General features: G+C 20.8%; 4 protein-coding genes across 5 annotated transcripts; 2 read left to right on the top strand and 2 right to left on the bottom strand.

Moving 5' to 3' along the window:
* The first annotated feature begins 6,139 nt into the window (after positions 1–6,139).
* Positions 6,140–7,548, top strand: LOC122719442 (protein Fer3). The gene is made up of 4 exons (XM_043945227.1): positions 6,140–6,204; positions 6,578–6,732; positions 6,892–7,051; positions 7,308–7,548. The coding sequence occupies exons 1-4, from the start codon at positions 6,157–6,159 to the stop codon at positions 7,458–7,460; spliced, it is 516 nt and encodes a 171-aa protein (XP_043801162.1). The 5' UTR covers positions 6,140–6,156; the 3' UTR covers positions 7,461–7,548.
* A 1,153-nt stretch (positions 7,549–8,701) lies between these two features.
* Positions 8,702–9,851, top strand: LOC122719457 (protein CutA homolog). Its single transcript, XM_043945252.1, has 6 exons — positions 8,702–8,873; positions 8,945–9,004; positions 9,078–9,123; positions 9,185–9,234; positions 9,371–9,413; positions 9,507–9,851. The coding sequence occupies exons 1-6, from the start codon at positions 8,710–8,712 to the stop codon at positions 9,579–9,581; spliced, it is 438 nt and encodes a 145-aa protein (XP_043801187.1). The 5' UTR covers positions 8,702–8,709; the 3' UTR covers positions 9,582–9,851.
* Positions 9,852–9,991: 140 nt separating this feature from the next.
* On the bottom strand, positions 9,992–21,672 carry LOC122719415. Its single transcript, XM_043945183.1, has 20 exons — positions 21,526–21,672; positions 21,064–21,177; positions 20,770–20,911; positions 20,456–20,694; positions 19,999–20,205; positions 19,823–19,928; positions 19,368–19,702; positions 19,087–19,250; positions 18,868–19,027; positions 18,713–18,770; positions 16,493–16,848; positions 15,942–16,304; positions 13,279–13,349; positions 12,279–12,883; positions 11,845–12,199; positions 11,593–11,772; positions 11,352–11,508; positions 11,091–11,289; positions 10,581–10,997; positions 9,992–10,506 (listed from the first exon to the last, which is right to left on the bottom strand). Exons 2-20 carry the CDS (start codon positions 21,164–21,166, stop codon positions 10,287–10,289), a joined length of 4,437 nt encoding a protein of 1,478 aa, XP_043801118.1. The 5' UTR covers positions 21,167–21,177; positions 21,526–21,672; the 3' UTR covers positions 9,992–10,286.
* LOC122719456 (adapter molecule Crk) lies at positions 15,809–18,321 on the bottom strand. Of its 2 annotated transcripts, XM_043945250.1 has the most exons (4): positions 17,257–18,321; positions 16,773–16,848; positions 16,493–16,679; positions 15,809–16,331 (listed from the first exon to the last, which is right to left on the bottom strand). In XM_043945250.1, exons 1-4 carry the CDS (start codon positions 17,289–17,291, stop codon positions 15,853–15,855), a joined length of 777 nt encoding a protein of 258 aa, XP_043801185.1. In that variant the 5' UTR covers positions 17,292–18,321; the 3' UTR covers positions 15,809–15,852. The 2 variants fall into 2 exon arrangements, with proteins under 2 accessions (XP_043801185.1, XP_043801184.1); XM_043945249.1 differs by having other exon boundaries at positions 16,493–16,848; positions 17,257–18,317.
* Positions 21,673–21,717: the final 45 nt, after the last annotated feature.

The following is a 21,717-nucleotide window of genomic DNA, read 5'->3' on the forward strand; positions in this document are numbered from 1 at the left end:
GTACAACTATAAAGTGTATCTGTTTAACTTTATATAAATTTTCTTTTTTCTGAAAAAATTAGAAATTTTTTTTTGTATATTTTATATATTCTGAGACAGCATTTTTGTTTTGCAAATATTTGCATAAATTAATTTTAAATTTATATTAATTGATATGAAAAAAGACTAAAATTTTTATAATAATTTTAATTAATGATTTCATTCAGAAATATTTTAATGATGCAAGATGCAGAAAAGCTATCATTTTAAAATGCTTTAAGTATTTTTCATTCAATATTCATATAACATATAAAATTTCATTTAAAATAATAAGGCATTTATCATAGTATAAAACATAAAAATTAATTTTTAAAAATATTTTAATAACTTCTAATAAAATTAGTACGTCTTACATATTTTTATTAATATTTTATTGTGATATGAATGTAAGAATATAATTGTTAGTACTTATTGATATTGAAAGTTGTAAAACAAATGTATACAAAATGTCAAATTACAATAAAAAAATAGAAATTAAATTTGATATTCTTTGTGATAATTATCATTTGCAGATTCCTTTAATTGATAAAATAATTTATATCTTATATCAATCTTTTTAAATTCCTTATAAAATATTCCATTAATGAAATCAAATTAATACCTACATATTAAATTAAAATTTACAGTTATTCATCTGTTCAATAACCAAAAATTGATTTACTTATTTAATCGATTATTTCCATTTTTTGTATTAAATTTTATAATATAAATATTACGAATTAAAGACTTATATGTATGAATTTTTATTAAAATTTAACAAGTTTTACCTTTTATCAGAAGTTCTTTGAATATTGTGTAAATATTCAAAGAATTATATAAATATTTTTGAAACTCTATATAGGTCATTCCTATAAATACGTGAATAATAAAAACATTTAAAATTTTTTAATAATTCTTTAGTTTATATAATAATGTGAATATATTTTTATATAAAAATTGCAAAAATATTTGTAATAATTTTTATGTAATATATTATATAACTACATATAAAAACATAATATGATAATAAAAAAATAGGAAATATAAAAAGATATAAAAATTGAATATTATGATAGCTAAAAAAAATAAAATTTAATATTCATGATCGATAAAAAATTCTAATTATGAATCTAATTTATTTTAATTAATAAAGTATATATATATAATTTATACAAATTATTATATTTGAAAATTTAACTGTTTCACAATTTATTATAAAAATATCTATATAAATAAATTTATTTTCAACGTTAATAAGAAGCATGATCAAATTACTAATTGAAGAAAAATATATATTCAAAAATATAATTAATATTCAATAATATAATTACTTGAAGTAAATTAATAAGAAATTAAAATAAACTATGATTGGTTAAAGAAAAAATCACGTGCGTTATGAATTCTTTAAGAATTCAAAAAAATGCATCTATTGTCTTTGTTAAATAATTTTATAAAATTTTATTATAATTTTTAATTATCATATTTTTTATAATTTTAATTTATAATTTTATAATTTATTATACTTTTCAATTCTTTTTTGTAACAAAAATTCATTCAATATATGTTCAATATATGTTTATTTATGTATTTCAATTTTTTATATTTATGTCTTTCATAATTTTATATCTAAAATTCTTTTAAGATTTTATATAAATTAATTAAAATTAAAATATTTTCAAAATATTTTCTATAACTATTGATTTTATATTTTATATTTTTATATTATGTATTGACTTTATTATTTCTTAAGTTTAATTAAAATTTAATTATTCAAACTTATTTATGAAAATTTAGAAAATTTTATATATAATTAAAGTATTATTTTCGTATTATTTATAAATAATTTATATATAAATTAATAATTACAATAATATATAATTAATTTTTAAATTCATTACTATTTTCATTGCTATTTCATTGATATTTTTATTTTATTAAATAAATGAAAAGGTTTTATCTAAATTTTATTTTAATAAACAAGAAATAAATCTGAAATAAATCTGATCCATAAATGACATATTATTCAAAAAGATAGAAATTTCTGTAACGAAATTGCATAATTATCATCAATAACGTGACCCTATGCGGAAAGCGCATCCATTGTTAGAAACGCATCAAAATTAGATCATGTGAACACGTGCACCATGAAATGAATCCAAATTTGATTTCTGACATTCTTCACGTCATTTTGCTTATTTATCAATTTATTTTTTCTAAAATTAAAATATAAAAAGAAATAGAACAATTTATATTATATAAATTGATAGATATAAAATATTAATCAAATAATATGATATAAGTCCATTTGTAATATTGATATTATGAAATATTAAAAAATATAATAATAAATATGATTATATGTTAATTTATATAAATAATATAGATATTATTTCATTATTTAAAATATTTAATTATATATGTGCAGAATATTATATTATTATATATGTGCAGAAATATACAGTATGTCTCAAAAATATATGGCTATTATATAATTATTATAAAAATATATGAACATTTCTGAGATAATTTCAAGTAATATTTATAATATATATATATATATATATATATATAATATTTATATAATTTTTCCTTTGCAAAAACTTTCGTTATGATTTTTATTAACAAACTATCAAAAAATATTAATAGTATTCATAAAGTGCCATAGTCAAATCAAGACTAATTAGCGTTAAGTAAGAGCACGAATAAATTCAACATATGTCATAGAAAATTTCTTGAATATAACAAATATTTTTTTATCGAAAAAAAATTATAAAAAAAAAGAATTACATTATATTTAGAAACAATGAATAAACTAAATAATTATTATAGGACGAATAAATCGAAATGAATATCAAATTAATACAAAAAGAAGAATATAAAATTTTTCTAACAAATGAATGATAAATAATAGAACGGAGAAAAATGGAGAAAGAGAAATTGATAAAAGACGCAGAAGAAAGAATTGATAAAAGAGAGAAAAAATTGATAAAGAAGAGAAGGAGAACAAAAAAGATGGAGAAAAACGATAAAAGAGAATGATGACTATAAATACGTGATGACTATATAAAAGAGAGAAAAAAATGACAAAGAAAATGAGAATGAAGAGAATGGTAAAAGAGAAAAAGAATGATAAAAAAGGAAATTCTATATAAATAAGATGATTTATGTTCTATATGAATTAATACAATTAATTAATTTATTTATTATTTTTGAATAAAAGATAATTCGATATAATTTTTTTGATAAAAAAATATTTGTTATATTCAACAGATTTTTTCATATATATTATTTGGACTTGTTCGTATTGCGGTACATATCTAAAACTATTGTTGTCTACTTAATTAGTTTACAGTGGTTCATAATTAATATTTTTTGTTAATAATTCATTAACAAGGCTGTAACGAAAGTTTTTGCAAAGAAAAATATTGCTTGAAATTATGTCAACAATTTCCAGTTAATTGATCATATTTTTGGAAAATCCTATAATATCCTATATAGTTATATTTATTAACTAACTATTAGTTATATTTATTAAAATAGATTTAAGATATAACATAAATATTTTTTACAATTAAATTAATTTAAAGTATTAGCATTAGTATTATCGAATATTTATTTATTATAATTCATCTAAAATGATTTTACAAAATTATACAGTAAATAAAATTTTTTAAAAATTTATTTTAGAACTTATTAGAACTTATTGTAACTATATTATGTTGTTATATAACTATGTTATATAATAGTATTTATTTTTTTTTTAGTATGTTTTATTTTGTTCTGTATTTTAATTAATATGTTTTATAATGAGAAGCATTATATTATTATATTCCTTTATTCTAGAAAAGCTTCGAAGTTTTGCTATGAAGCATTTCAGCGCCGACGCTCAAAGCATTGATCCAAAGCGTCAGCTTGCAGTTATGGATATAGTACATATTACCAGATTCGAATTAAAGATCCACCCTCACAATCAATATATACAAACTTACAAGATATATGATATGTTGGATAAATTAATAATTTATTGTAATTATTTATTGTATATTTTTTAAAAAATATTCTTCAAATATGTATTACATTTACTGTATTAATAAATATAAAATAAGAAATATTATCAATTATAATAACGCATTTAATATATTATTTAATTTATATAAATTTGATAAAAATCTTTTTTCTTTTATGGTATAATTTTTTATTCTCTATTGTCTAGTATTTAAAAATTCTTTTTATATATATTTTATATATTCATTCATTTTCCAATTATTAAAAAAATTATAGAAAAAAACATAAATAAATTAATAAATATATTTAATATATTTTAAATATATAAATAGAGAATATAAATAAATAGAGAATATATAAATAGAGAATATTATTAAATATATTTAATAATAATTTTAATATAATAATATTGATATAATATAAATAAATAAATGATATCTAAAATTCTCATTTCAATAAAAAATAAAATTCTATTTTCATAAAAAAAGAAAAAAGAATTTAATTAAATTATGTTTTAAAGTAATAAAATAAAACAAAGTAGAGATGATAAACATGCAATAATAATACTGTGGCAGAGAAAAAATAACACTAAAAAGAGATCCTAATAAGAAATGCTTACTTGTGATCGAATATTAATAACTTTATGCACCCCGAATTCTTGAAGCAAACACAATGAGATTTGACACGCAGAGAGCATGCTGGATGTTTATACGCGTTCAAAGGGAGAATTTAGTGTCAAGTGAATCGGCTAATATCTATTTAATTAATTCGGGGGATCGCACTCCCTCGGTTAACAATATGTTACCCTTCTGAGAAGATTTTGTTATGGTCTTTTGAGTGATCCTGTTAGAAACTTAATTTATGAAACAATTTATCTCCAAATAGATATAAAGAAATCATAATAATTTAACTTGCAAAATATTTTATTTGTAATAATTTTAGAAATGATCATAAAAGAAATAATCATAAAAAAATTTATATCTTAATAAATTGATTTATATTTTAATTTACACTTTATAAAAAATTAATTTATTTGTTATAATAAAACTTTTTTGAAATATATTTTATGAAATATATTATTGAAATATTTTTGTACAATTTGAAAAGAAGTTATGTATTTATATATTATATATTATATTGTTTAATAGATTATTTTTTAGTAAATCAATTTTCAATACTTAATACTTATTTAAAATATATATAAAATTTATATTTAATATGTTAACAAAACTTGATACATTTCATTTAGCACATGTATTATGCTGTAATACTTGAAAGAAAATTAAATGTGTATTATACATATGTTTAATCATTATTAAAATGATTAAACATATTAATAATTAAATAATTCTTTTCGCTTAAAGGTATATAAAAAGTAAATCTCCATAAATATAGATTATATAACAAAAAATATAAGATATATAATATTAAAAATTTTATCATAGAAATAAGAAAAACAATAAACGTAGATTTTTAATTAAAAACATTTTAATAATAATAAAATAATAAATATTTTCCTCTGATTTTATCATTTTTACAAATATTAATCTCTTTTTTAATAAATTATAATCATATATATTGAATATAATTAAAATCTTTTTAATCTTGTAGTTGTGATGAAAAAATGAAAAATAGAAACTAAAAAAACTCAGAAAAATGTAGATTAAAAAAAAATATATAAAAATATATAAAAATATATAAAAGTTTTCTATCTTTAACATATCATTCATATCACGGTCGATAATCCTGATATTGTTTAACCTCAACTTTTACAAAACAAGGCAAATCATGAAGGTTACTCGAAAGCTCCACCCCTTTATAAGTATCTATCCAATGATCATATTTCACCCAAACTGATTAAGGGTGAAATGCTCCAATGGGGCGCAGAGATCACGGCGCAAGCGTTCAAGAATAGTGAATAACAGTGGTTTTAGAGGATTGCTTTGAAAAAGGGGCGGGTTCGAAATTTACCGAAATCTCGGAGTTCAATTCATAGACGAGGATATCTTCGGAATCAGATTGAAGGTGACAGTTGTACCAGTGACATTTTATTTTCCTTCATTGTTTTTTTTTTAACTTGAAAAACGAGACGAAGTGTTCTTCCTGCGTTCGCCGCTGGACAGAATCCGGGATATGAGCTACACCGAATCGTTGTGGGAGATTAATGGAAATCAAACACCAGTGAGTATAAATAATCAAAATTGATTTAATTTTTCAACATCTATATAAATATGAAATACATATATGAAAATATGTTTAATACATTTCAATATATTCAATATATCAATATATTTTTCAATATGATATTTTTCGGAATAATATTTAATAATTAAGCAAAATCATGATATTTATATTGTATGATTGAAAAATTTGACTTTTTCTTAATATTTTTTAAATATTTGATACTATATTTGATTCTTTAAATCTTTAATTTTAATTATATAATAAACGATAATATTTAATATAATTAATAAATATAATTAATTAATGATCTTTTTTTATATTGATAAAAAAACAGTCTGCAAATAAATATAAACATAAGTAAATGAAATAGGTGATTACAGCGGATATGTCGCAATACGTCAGCGGCGAACTTGGAAGCTATCCGATGTGGGACAGTTCTGTTTTATACCAAGCACCACCTCCATCACATTCTCACGTAAACGAACATGGATTATATAGACAACCTTGTGCATTATTACATCAAAGGTAATTATTTTTATATTTCATTGTTATAAATCCTTTTTTTAATATATTTTTAATTTGCACGATAATAAATTAAGAAAATGATTTTAAACTCTGGAAAATTTCAAATTTTAAAAGAACAAAAATATTTTATCAATTATATATTAATTAAAATAATTTTAGTCGTTATACACCTAATGGTAGATCTCCGAATCTTCCATCATCTACTACAAAGAAACCAAGACGTCGTGTAGCAACTGTTTCACAAAGAAGAGCAGCCAATATCCGTGAAAGGCGAAGAATGTTTAATTTGAATGAAGCCTTTGATAAATTACGTAGAAAAGTGAGTTTATATGTATATTTCTAAAAATTCATATATTTAATTTCATATATATATATTATATATATGTTTGATTTTTAGAAATTAATAATTTAAATTCAAATTTTATATTTTATACTAGTTTTTGACTTCCATAATATAATATATATATATATAATAGTTATATTAAATTAATTATAAAATAAACTTTCATATTTTAATGAGAATTATTTTTTATTATTATTCATTATGTTTCTTATCATTTTTTATTATTCTTCAGGTACCAACTTTCGCTTATGAAAAACGGCTCTCGAGAATTGAAACTCTGCGTCTGGCTATTACATATATTGCATTCATGGGAGAGTTACTTGGAATCGAATCGAATAGTCCAAAACCAGAATATATTCCAAGGGAATATTATTTGCCGAATTAAAATTGAAAAATGTTCAAATGAAAACAAAAACAAACTTTTAAAAATTAATTATTTATATGTAAATTATTTTATGATGTTAGTACTTTGATTTTTTTTAAAAATGAAAATTAATGCACAAATATATAAAAAACATGATAAATGATTAATTAAAATATTAAAAAATTTAAATAATTTAAATGTAAAATTAAATATTTTAAAAAAATTGATACACAAATGAATATATTTCTTGAAAAATAAGTTAACAAAAAAAAATTGAATTTTTTTTTTGTTAACTTTAAATGATATTTAACTTTTATTTCTTTTTTTCTTATATCTATAAAAAAAAGTTAATGGCCTTCAAAATCTGATTTTAACATTCATTCACATATATATATATATTTTTTTTTAATATTTTAATGTAAATGCAAATTTTTTATTTTATAAGAATATTTCAAAATATATTCATTTAAAAATCGAAATCAATTTTTTATCAATTTTTTTATTTTTGAAAAATCATAAATAATTAATTTCATGTAATAATTCGAATAATTTTAAATATTTAAATATTTAGCGATAATTATTAATAAATATTTAAACTAATAATTAAATATAATTAAATAAAATATAATTTAAATTAATAAATATATAAACTTTAGTTACTTCTTGTATAAACAAAAATATCAAGTGCAAAATATATTTTAGAATATAATATTATATGTGTTTAAAATTAAGATTAACGTATATATATAAATATTATAATCAAATGATAAATAAATTAATGTAAGCGTAGTTAAGTATCCTGTTGAAAAAGCATTAACTAACACTTAATGTTTATGTGATTCTACAAAATAAGATAAAAATGTCTTCCATAATTTATATAAATCTACTTATTATATATTATTATCATTATATCTAAATATAAAATGTACAAACACTATCATTTATGTATTACTTTCTTTAAAAAAAAATAAACTTATAAATTCATTGCTTGTCAAAATAAATTAGTAAGTAGTAACTAAAACAATTATTATTATAAATATATGATATTTAAAAAAGAATTTTTAAAAAGATTATTATAAGAAATATTAAAAATAATTTACTAAATAATATAAATTATTATTTATTTTTAAATAAAAAAATTCTGATTTAATCGATACAAATTTTTGAAAAGCGATTGCTCGATATCGAATTGAGATTCGAGAATACATTTTAAATAATTCTTCTGAAGCAATATTCACATCAGTGAAAAAAATTTTCTGCAATTGAACAAATGTCGCTTATGCGGTGCAAATCAATTTTCGGATTAATTACACTCTTTTGTTTAACTAGAAATATCACTGCCAATACTTATAGAAACATGAGTAGTCTTGCTGGAATTCATTCTGTGACATATGTCACAGTTCCAACACAAGATATTGCTAAAAAATTGGCTCAGTAAGAATTGACATAATCTATTGAAAAAGAATCTATTTTTATAAAATAATTATGGTTATATATATTTACAGTGGTTTGATCAAAAATAAATTAGCCGCATGCGTCAATATTATACCAGGACTTACATCAGTGTAATTATATTCAATGTTAACGCAAATTGGAATATTTTTATTTCATTTAAAAATATTATTATTTATATTTCAGATATGAATGGAAAAATGAAATAAACGAAGATAGCGAACTTTTACTGGTAAAATATAAAGAATAATATATCAAATTTGTTAATATAAATTTTATATTTCTTATTTCAGATGATAAAAACTAGAACTGATACAATAGATGCTTTAACAAAATATGTAAAGTAAGTATATACATATATATATATATATATATATATATATATATTATATACATATATATATAATATATATATATATATTAAATTATTAAAATAAATTAAATTATGTAAAAATTAATTTTAAATTAATTTTAAATAGAGAGAATCATCCATATGAAGTTTGTGAAGTAATTTCATTACCTGTAAGTAATGAATTTTTAAATTACATTTAAATTACATTTACATTAATATTTATTTTTAATTACATTTATATTAATATAAATAAAAATTTGTAGATCCAAAATGGAAATGAAAAATATCTCCAATGGATAAGTGAGATTGTTCCCCCTATTAATCAAAGAAAAAAATAAAATTAGATTTTTTTAAAATGAAAAATTCTAACATATAATATATTATGATAAAAATATTTATTTATTTTGCTATAAAATAACATGATTGTTTGTTATTAACTTTTCATTACTATGAAAAGTTATATTACGCCTTTAAGAAAAAACAATAAAATTCATTCAAATACAAATTAGAATTATTACAATTGATTTGAACACATTAATAAGCGTGTATACATGTATAAACAAATAATCAAACGTTTATAATGTAGTCAGTTGTATAAATCTTATGTTACATATGTGTAGAACTTGAAATTGTATAAGTCCAAAAATTAATATAAAAATAAGTACTATAATAATTAATTGGGTATATATATATATTTTTTATTTTTTATATGTATGTTTCTTCCTTGAAGAGAATTCATTTTTATTATTATGTAATTAGTACTATCAGTCAATTTATTAAAATAAATATATAATAATAATAAAAATGTTATTAATAGTGGACTATGGCAACAAATTTTTTATATCATTAATAGTTACCACAATGTTTTGAAGTTACTAAAATTTCAAAATATCCACCCTGTAAGTGTATATTGTAGTAAATTTGTCATTATCTAATGTAATTCATCACTAAAACATAAATTATATCTAGAAATATCATTTAATAAAGTCTAAGCATGTATGTAAATTCATATTTGAAATATAATTATTTTTTACAAGTTAATGTTATCTACCACCCTCATATCCTGGATAAAGTAATAATAGAGTCGATGATAAAAATTGATTAATTTCCATTTTATAATTTTTGTCTAACAAATGACGACATGATGGACAACAATTTACACCTGATGAAAAACTACGTTTTAAACAATTAACACATATATTATGTGTACATGGAATGGTGACAGGATTATAAACAAGTTCCAAACAACACGGACATGTAAACCTGCAATTTAAAAATTATAAAAATTTTAAAATATAATATTTATTAAAATAGTATACAAATATATAAAAATGTACCTTTCTGAAACTTTTTGCAAAAATATAGTTTTACCATCCGGTAAAGCTTTACGACATTCGTCCCATAATTTTACATTTGTTTTATCTTGATTGATATATTTTAATATTTCAGTTTCCAATTCATAAATTTCGCACTTTTGCTTTTTTTTTAATGGTTCTTCATTTTTTGAAAAATTAGATTTTTCTTCTTCAGCAAATACATTTCGTTTCTTATTTGTTTTATTATTTTTTGCCATTGCTTCAAGATATCCATCTGGATACATTGGTTTTAAACCTAGAGCTTTTATCCGTGCTTTACCTTCATTAGTCCATGGTGCAGGTGCAGGATCATCTCTTCTTAATAAATATCTCCATACACGAAAACCACTTTTACCTGTATCAGGGTAATATTTTACTACCTTGTATATACCATCATACCTATAATAAAAATTTTTATGAAATTTATTATTATTAAAACTAAGTATTATTTTATATGTATATAAACAGAAATATTAATTATAATTATTATACCTATTTCCTTCTTCTGGTGCATATTTGCTATGCTTAGCAAGTTTAAAGTTTCTCACAACTCTTACAGGTATACCACCTCTCCAATCTTCAGCTGTAGCACCAATTGTTGCATTAAGTTTTGCATTACAATTTACAGCTAATGCTTTATTCATTCTAGTTAATGTTTGGTCACAACTTTGTTCTGCTGTTCTTTTATTTCCTTAATAATATATAATATAATATATTAATTTGAATATATTTATTTATAATCAAATATCTTACCTGATAGATCTCTCCCTCCAGAACCAGTATAAATAAATTCATCGCCATTATCAATATCATCCTCATATCCTCCAGATAATACAATAGAATATGCACAATCTGTTTCTCTTCCATGAATTCCAGCTATATGTGGTCTATGTACTCCAACTTCAGATACCTATTATTAATTTTTAATAATAAATTTTATAAAAATATATAAAAATTCTTAAAATTAAAGATTTATAATTAAAAATTTGGTTACTTGTACTCTATACATCCAACACATTCCAACTTCTACTCCTGGAATAGGTCCACGATGATTAGGTGGAACTATACTACATTCTTTTGTTCTTCCTACACAAGCCATTCCTTTACCCCAATCTCTTTTACTATTACTATTTTCATTGGTTTTCTTTTTCGTTTGTTTAAGTTTATCACCTGCCTTTAAAAAATGAAGATTTATAAAATTATATATAAATGTTATAAAATAAAATTTTTTTATATAATAATTAACCTTCACAATTTCATTTTCATCATTTTTACATTCTGGACAATACCAATAATCTTCTTCAGGTATAGAAGATAATGGAGGATTTAAGCATCTTAAATGGTATGCAGAATTACATTCATCGCATAAAAGAAGATTATGTTCATCTTCTTTTCCAGCACAAACTCTGCAACCACATTCTCTGCACTTTTTACGAGGATTGTCTAAACATGCATTACAAATAGCTTGAACACGTCTTCGTTTACCATTACTAATCATATGTTGTTCATCTTCAGGAGTTCTGTCTTTGAGAAGTTTTGGTTCTTCTATGGCAAAAATCTCTCCCCTAGGATTCACTTTATGATTTTCAAGCAACTGATCCCTTTTCAAATAAATATTTTAATCATACATTTATTTTACTAAAAAAAAATTAAATATTAAAATCATTTAATGAAATTCACCTTCCAATATGCAATGTCCCAATAAGTTCCTGTACTCTTCTCTTTTTATCTATTTTCAAAACTGTGAAATCATACCATAATCCAGTCTCTTTAGGATCATCAACATTATGATTAATCATTACATTTTGCCCTATTTTTAAGCTATTAAATTGTAAAAGATGCTTTGCTCGTGGTCTTACTGAAGATTCAGGTACATTAAAAGGTGGAGCTTTTTCATCAAATTCCCATTGTAGATTATAAATGACTTTATCTTCTTTTTTAAAGATTTTTAATATTATTGCCTCAAACCAAGCTCCATAAGTTTGGTCAAGACAATCTACTGCATCTCCAACTTTATAATATAAACTTTCTGCTTCAATCAATTCTTCTTCTTTATTAGAATTATCTATAATTTCTTTTTCGTAATTAGAATTAGATGTAGTAACACTATTACTTGAGGTAGCTTTATTTTCTATATCATTAATTTGTACTTTCACCATTAATTGAATTACATCATTCAAATTAACATTATAATCATATAATTTGTAACCATTTTCCAATTGTTTTCCACGAAAAAATAATCGTTGTAAATCTGCTTTTATATGTAACTCTTTTTCAATTTCATGCTGTAAAATAATAATAATCTTTAATAATGTTATTTAATTAAGATTTTAATATTTCTAGTAACATTATTTTAATTAAATATTTTAACTAAATATTTTACAAAAGTAAGAATAATATTTTAGATAAATAAAAGTAGTTTATATTAATTTATATATTTGTTTTAATTTTTATGTATATATAACTATATATTATTAAAATATTAAACAAAATTTTTAATAAAATAATAGAATATTTTATAAAATTATATATATGTTTTTTACCCCAAAATCTAAATATTAAAGATTAATATCAAATATATAATATAGTAAATATCAGAAATAAAATTATATAAAGTTATATATAAAAAAATTGTTATCTTGTTTGAAAATATATTTATATATTTTTTTACTTTATATACCTTAAAATCTTCTACTTCCGTCAATTTGGAGATAGTCAATATCGCCTCCTGTTTACCATCCATTGTTCTCACTTTAACGTACATTTTGATATATTTATTTATTCAAAAGAACTCAAAAAATTTGTGATCTATATTTGACGCATCGATCTACGAATGCACAATTAAAATTATAATTTATTTCATTAACATCAACAAGAGTATAAGTAAACTGAATCAATAATCACTGTCACTCAACAGTGGTCTCACCACTTGTTGGCATTTAGTAAAATGAGAAATTTGGCGGGAATAAATTGTGGAGACATATGGCGGAAGAAAAATGGAATAAGAAAGAAACTCTATTTAGATACCACGCACATACTTTTCTTTTCATTGGTGATTTTTTTTTGAGCCTAAAAATAAAATCATAAAATCCATATTTAAAATTTTATTATTACAATTTTTAAAAATGTCAATATATTAAAAAAATAAAGTATTATTTTTATTTATATTTTATTTTATTTTATTTAAATTTAAAATCTTAAATAATATTGAATGACGAAAAATATATTGAAAGTTTATTTTATTAGAATATCATCGAAAATATAAATAATTTAATATAAATAATATTAAAAATTATTTGTAATAGAAATAAATTACAACAATAATGAAAAAGGAATTATTTAATATATTTTTTGTATTTATAAAAATGCTTATTTTAATTATTTATTTAAAATATTCTTATTTTTTAAACATATACATTTAAAAAATTAAAATTATATTAATATAATATATATAATTATATAAAAAAAATATTACAAAAATTCATAGGTAAAAATCTACACAATTTTAATACTTACTTTTTTAGTAATTATGTGAACAATTATATTTTTGTGATTTTGACTCCATATTGACAAAATTAATCGAAATATATATTTTCTTTTCATATAAATTGTTAAAAACTTAAAATTCTTATATATATTTTGATAAATTGTACACTGATAAGAAATTAATATTTTAATAAATTGTACACTAAAAAAAAATGAATTTTTCAAGATTAATAATTTCTAATTATATATAGGAACTAAAAAATTTGTCATTTTTAATTCAAAAATTAATTTTCTAAATCTTAAAAATTCCTTATATAATTTATATATAATTACAATTCCACAAGAAATTTTTTTTCAATTCATAATTAAATACATATACTACATATTAATATAAATATTAATATAAGTCTATATGTAAATAAAATTTTTAAATTCGAGTTCAATTTTTATAGAAAATATAACATAATCAAATGCTAAAAATTGTATACAAATTATACAATTTATATATTATTCAAATTATAATTTTCATCATCGAAGATTCAAGAAAATATCTTTTTGGAAACATGAAAAAGAAGTAATTTCAATTGTAAATTATTTAAAAACTTTGGAAATACAGAAAATTACAATCCTGAAATATCTATACATAACATACATACAATTTATAATTAATATATATCATTATAAATAAAACTATTATCAGTTTTCTTCATATATAAAAATATTAGAAAAAGATTGTGTAAAGTTTATGATAAAATTACAATTTATACAAATATAAAATATAATAATATGTAAATATATATATTAAAATGTATTTATACATAATTATACCTATACTAGTTTTTAAGATCAAAAAAAATTTTTTTTAAAAAAATTCTTGAAATTGTTATTCTTATAAACATCACGAATATTTCACTTATATAATTATATATTAATAATATATATGTATAATTATATATTAATAATATATATGTATAATAATATTAATAATATATAATTTACAATAACTCGTTACATGCCTATGATTGATATAATTATGATAAAACTTTTATATATATATATAATTAATATATATTTAAAATATAATTATATATATATATAGCATAAAGCGGAACTTTAAAATAGCTACTATTTTTACAAAACTAATTATTTTTGCAATTTTTATAATTACATATTAACAAGTAATTTTTGTAACTTACAATCATGAAAATATTATATCATTCACTCATAAACATAAATTCACAGTTTCTGCTCTCTTAAAAAAATTACTCAGCAATCGAAACTTATATAATTACATAGTAATATATAATTAATGTAATTTATGTAAATTACAATTGTAATATGATTAACAGTTCCATCATTTAATATCTAATAGAAAATGTTGTTCCATTTGTGGCACAACCTATGGCTAAGCAGTACAATATGTATCGGTACAAAATTTAAAACCAGAAAATTTTTATAACTTTTGACAAAATCAATATTAATCCAATATATCCAATATAATCCATAATCATTTACAATTATTTGATACTTTATGACTAGAAAAGTAAAACAATTTATAAAAATATTCATTTAAATTTTGTGCAATATTATACAATTAATACTTAATATGTAAAAATGTGTTACAAAATATTTGAAATTTCAAATTATATAAAAAATTTAAAAATGAGATGATTTTATGTACCAATACACAGAATACTTGCTGATATGAAATTAAACTGCCAATATAAAACTATTCAAATTAATTTCTTTATTCAATGGAAGACTTCCGTTAAATTTCTTGATTGTCTTCTCCAGTCTCATTATCTACAAATTCAACATGTGTGAATGGAAAATGGCCAACCTTGCCATGCAATTCACCTTCCCATTGACCATTTATATTAGTCTTTGTAACTTTTATCACATCTCCAACTTCTAATTTTAGAGCAGTTTTATCATATGCATTTGGTACTCTTGCTTGTTTTACTTTTGCAAAAGCAGGTAATGTTCTCTGAATATTCGATCTACGAGTGGTCCCTTGTCCACTTTCTGGATAAGACATTTGAGAAGCAGAAATTTGAACTGAATTTATAGTAGAATTTATAGTTGAACTTCCTCCACTTTCTGGACGTGAATTATTTTCAATCACAGGGTGATTGTCTTCTTCATACTTTTGAACATATGGAACTGGAACTGAACCAGTTTGACCTAGAGCATTTCTAGCAGTCCACCATTGCTCTTCATCTTTTGATATAATTGTAAGAATTTCTCCTAAAAGAAATTTTTATATTTATTAATTTAATTAAATTATTAATAATATACTAATGCAAAAATATCATATATAAATTTAAATTCAAAATAAAAAAAATTTAATATTAATATTACATATAATAATAATATTACATATATTACAAATAAAAATTAATACAAACCTTTTCTAAAAGGTAAATCATCAGGATCATTGCCCTCAAAATCATACTTTGCTACTACCCTCTGTGTTCTTTTAGGTGCAGGCCTGATCAATGGCGTTGTGTCCAAATAATGTAATTTGTAAAAAGCCAAAAGGTTGGGAATATCAGGAAATGTTTGATCTCCAATCCGATAACGTATTTGGTCACCCTGTTGAATTTTATTTATAATATAATGGCTAACCTTGCTGTCTTCTCGTACACATAGAACAAAATCTCCTTGTATTGATGTGCTGTCACGTACTAAGAATACGCCACCTTCTTTCTCACCCATAAGTAAATCCGAGGCATCTTGTCGTGACATTGCACCAAAATACCAACTAAAAGAATATAATTCTATAAAATTTAATATTAATCTTATAAAAACAATACAAATTTAAAATTTTGTACACAAAATATTATAAATTTATAAAATTTGGAATTATATATACATATATATATATATATATATATATATATATTGTATTATATGTATTATATGTATAATCAAAATATTAAAAAATATATATCTATTGCTTTAAATAAATTGTTACATTTGTTATTTTAAATTTATTTTAAACATATCAAATCATTTAATATAATTTCTAAAACTTAACAACTTAACAATTTTTCTTCAAAATTAGTAAAATTAAATTTCAAAGATTAATTGTTAACACAACAATACTTATTAGAATAAGAATTAATCTTATGATGCAAAATAACATGACCAAAAATGTCTCTTTATTTACCTGGACTTGTCATATTGATCGAAAGTAGCAGCCATTGTTTTAGCAAGTAATCGACTAATCGGCAGCGTTGCCAGAAGAATTCCCTACCGTAGGGAAAAGGTGACGTCACATAAAGTTATATACATTAATGCGACTTGAGTACACCATGCGAGAATTAGTGGTACTAAATCTTCACATTCCACACATCCAATGTTATAAATTCAAATTAAAAGTCCCTAAGTTTCCTTCAACAATTCTAACCTTTTTTTTTCTATTACTTTAAATATCATTAAATTCTCTATCATGATTCTTACAAAGCCATTTTTCTTCTAGCAATCAGTATTGCTAAAAGAATTTTCTATTCGAGAGAAAAATTGTTATCATATAGAACTTTTATATTAATGCAATTTGAACACAGCATATGAAAATTAGTAATATTATTATGTATATTATCTATTTACTACTATAACTACTACTTATAATATGTATATGCGGAACAAATATTTCATCTATAACTTTCCAATATATATATCTATTTTTTTGAATGTATTCAATTCGTTGAAATTCAAACAGATTTGCATTTTTTTCAAAAACTTCTTATTAGCAGCAAATATCTACATAATGAATATGGTAGCGTCACATTGCATTTGTCAGTATTTTTTATTATCATTCTTTTTTTTTAATCATTTTTTTCTCACTGACAACTCAACTATCAATTGATAATAACAATATTGACAATTCCATTAATCCGTTATTTTCTAGAAATTGTATATAATCAGTAATCAAAATAATTTACTTATATATACTGTCAATAGTACATTCTTAGAATATTCTCTTTTTAAAATGAAAATCAGCACATTGCACTTAAATTTATGATATATTTATTCTTTTTTAAGAAAATATTATCACTTTTTTTGTGTAATAATTATTTCACTTCCTGTTATATTTTCTTAATGAAAATACTTTTCAGCGAGACGATTGAAAGGAAATAGATGCCGCCACAAAATATTTTCAGTTTCATTCGTTTTTTTGTTCTCTTCTTTATAATAAAGAAATTAAAATTTTTTATTTAAATTATATTCTCTTCAATATTTATCAATATAAATTGAGAAGTATTAACATATATTTTAATAATTTTTAATAAAATAAATTTTAAATTTATATTTTCTTTTATTATTAATAAAAATATTATTTTTATTTTTTTGTAAAATATTAAAATGATCAGGCTTAAAAAAATATAACTTGATCTTCTATAGATTTATTATTATAGATTAATTCTTCTTTTCTTTCACTCATTTTTTTTTATGAAATTGATATCATTTTCGTTCTAAATGTTCCCTTTATCCTAAACTATTATTACACGTTATAATATACAATGAAAAATAAAATATGATATTAATATAGTTCTAAAGTAAAATGATGAACTCATATTATACAGCAAAGTTATCGAGCTAATTGTGTAATTAATGCTGCACACATTTCAAAGAATTCCATTGTATGATGACCTGTTGTTTGAGGTGGTGGAATTGTAGGATCTAAAGAATAATTATATTATATTTATGTTGAATTATAAAATTATATTAATAAATTATTATTAATAAATAAATATCAACATCAATTTCAATTCTTTACCTCGTCCAATATCTTCTTCTTCATTTGATAAAGATTTAAAATCTAATAAGTAACTTTTATAATCAACCTGATAAAGTTGTAATGACATCTTACTATATCTATCTGTTAATTTATTTTTTTGACGAACTCTAACACTGTAAGCATTTATAATTTTCCATTCCTACAAACATAAAAAATTAAATTTATTATTTCAAAAATTAATTAAAAGCAAAATCTTACAAAATTAAGAGCTTTCATTGCTCGATAAACTTCATTCATAATATCATTTGGTTTAGATTGTGAACGAATTCCTAAATGCCATTTAGCCCGTTTTATTGGTGTACCACGAGCACCTTGTGTTGAAGATGATGTGCTTCCTTGAGAACTTTGTCTTTCTCGTAATGCTAAGATACAATATAAATTCATTAAATGTTATAAATTAAAATAAACAAGAAAGTAAATAAATTTTCAAATTATATATTTATAAGTTTTTTTATAAATTTTTAAGTTTATCTTCTTACGTGCTATTCTTTCTGGATGTGGTCTCAGAGGACTACTATTAGTATCATTGGGACTGAAAGCAACAGGAGGTGGACTAGAAGCTACATAAAAATCTTTTAATTCTGCTTTAGCAGCTTCATCTGCAATTCTTTTATTATCTATTATCAAGTGATAAGCAATTGCCAGTTGATCGTGAGGATCTCCACCTAATAATGCAGAATGAACTTCAGCTTCTTTTACATTAAATTTTTCGCAAACTTCATTTACTGCGTCTATATCGATTACAGAAGAGTCTTGTTCAACAGGCGACGGAAATAAATATGAAGGTAAATCCTTTTGAAACCATTCATGTTTCCTAATTCAAAAATATTTATAACTGTTTTATTATAAAAGATTTCAAAAAAGATTTAAAAGAAATTCTTAAAGAAGATATATAAAACATAAAATAAAATATATAAATAAAAATTTAATATACTTGATATCTTCAATAGTTGCTCTTTTCATAGGATCCACTTGCAACATATGACATAAAAGACTTACAACACTTTTATTCAAATATTCTGGGATAGGGAAAACTCCAGCTAAAATAAATATAAAATATTTTTATATGAATTATTAAAATTAAAGATTATATATACTGTTCTTACTTACATTTAATTTTACGGAAAAGTGTTGGTACATGTTCATCATCAAATGGTAAAGTACCACAAAGTAAAGCATAAAGTATTATTCCACAAGACCAAATATCAACTTCAGGACCAGCATATAATTTACCTGAAATTACTTCTGGTGCTGCATAATTAGGAGAACCACAGGAAGTACGTAAGAATTCTCCATCCATCATCATATTTGATAAACCTTTAATAAAATCATTAAATTATAATATATATATTCAAATAAAAACAATCAAAAAGTCTTATTTAAAATATTGTAATTAATTAATATTAATGTACAAATATTTATAAAAGTTCAATTTTTATTATTTTTTTAAAATTAGTATTAAAAATAAAATATTAAAAAGTATTCATTTTTTGAATCATAGATATCTTGTATTTTAAATAAAAATTTTATTTATAAATATCATAAAATATCAACTATATTAAAGTACCAAAATCTGCTATTTTTACATGTAGATTGTGATCTAACAAAAGATTTTCTGGTTTTAAATCTCGATGAACTATCATATGTCTGTGACAATAATCAACACCAGAAATAATCTGTTGAAAAAATCTTCGTGCCTCATATTCCTTTAGTTTGCCATGTTTCACAATATAATCAAATAACTCTCCACCTGATACATATTCCATTATCATAAATATATCTGTAGGTGTGCTTATAACTTGATATCTAAATCATAAAAAATATTTATATCCTTTGATATTCAATATCTCACAGTGCATTGTATGCATTATTATTACATACAATTTAATAATATGAGGATGTCTGAAAAGTTTAAGATTTTGTATTTCTCTTCTAATCTTTCCAACCACATCTAAACTTTTGATCTTCTGACGATTCAAAATTTTCACAGCAACTTTGTGTTTTGTTAATACATGTTCTCCAACTGAAAAAAATAAGTTAATAATTTTTTATAAATTACATAATAATTTATATTTTTTAATACTATATACGTAATTATAAAATATGTAAATATATTTTCATATTATCAAATTAATATAATAAAAATTTATTTAAAAAATAATAATTTATACATACTTTTTACTTTACCAAATGTTCCAACACCTAGTGTTTGTCCAAGGGTATAATGGCCTATCTTAACAATTGGTTGTGGTTGGTTAGATGGAATTTTTTCAGACATTGTTACAAATTCTACAATATATAATAAACATTACTGATTAAAACAAAAATAAAATAATTATCAGACAAATTTAGATATCATTTTTTAAAAACTTTAAAATAACATACGAAAAGTTATAATTAAAAACTATCTAATTCATATAGAAAAATGTCATAATTGATCATTTTTGACACTTTACTGCAATTACTTATTTATATTCCACAAATATAATAAATTTTTTAAAACTTAAAGCAAGGTCATAGAATATAAATGGAATTATTAAAGTTATAATTATATTATGATAAAAAGCAATTATATTGAAAAATATCAAAATAAAAACTCATTAAAACTAGAAACAAAATAATTAACAATTCGATCACCTGATATTATTTACATATTCTGATACTTATTATTTTGAAGATCACTACATAAATGTATAACACGATATGTTAAATCATTTATCATAAAATTCAAAGATTAGAAAACTACTAATAAATTTCATGTTAATATTTTTGATTCATAGAGAAATCAAAACCTTAGATCGTTAAAATATTTTATGTTAGTACATATAT

This window comes from Apis laboriosa, unplaced genomic scaffold, assembly GCF_014066325.1.
Source record: "Apis laboriosa isolate Shangri-la unplaced genomic scaffold, ASM1406632v1 scaffold78_cov150, whole genome shotgun sequence".
Lineage (NCBI taxonomy): Eukaryota > Metazoa > Arthropoda > Insecta > Hymenoptera > Apidae > Apis > Apis laboriosa.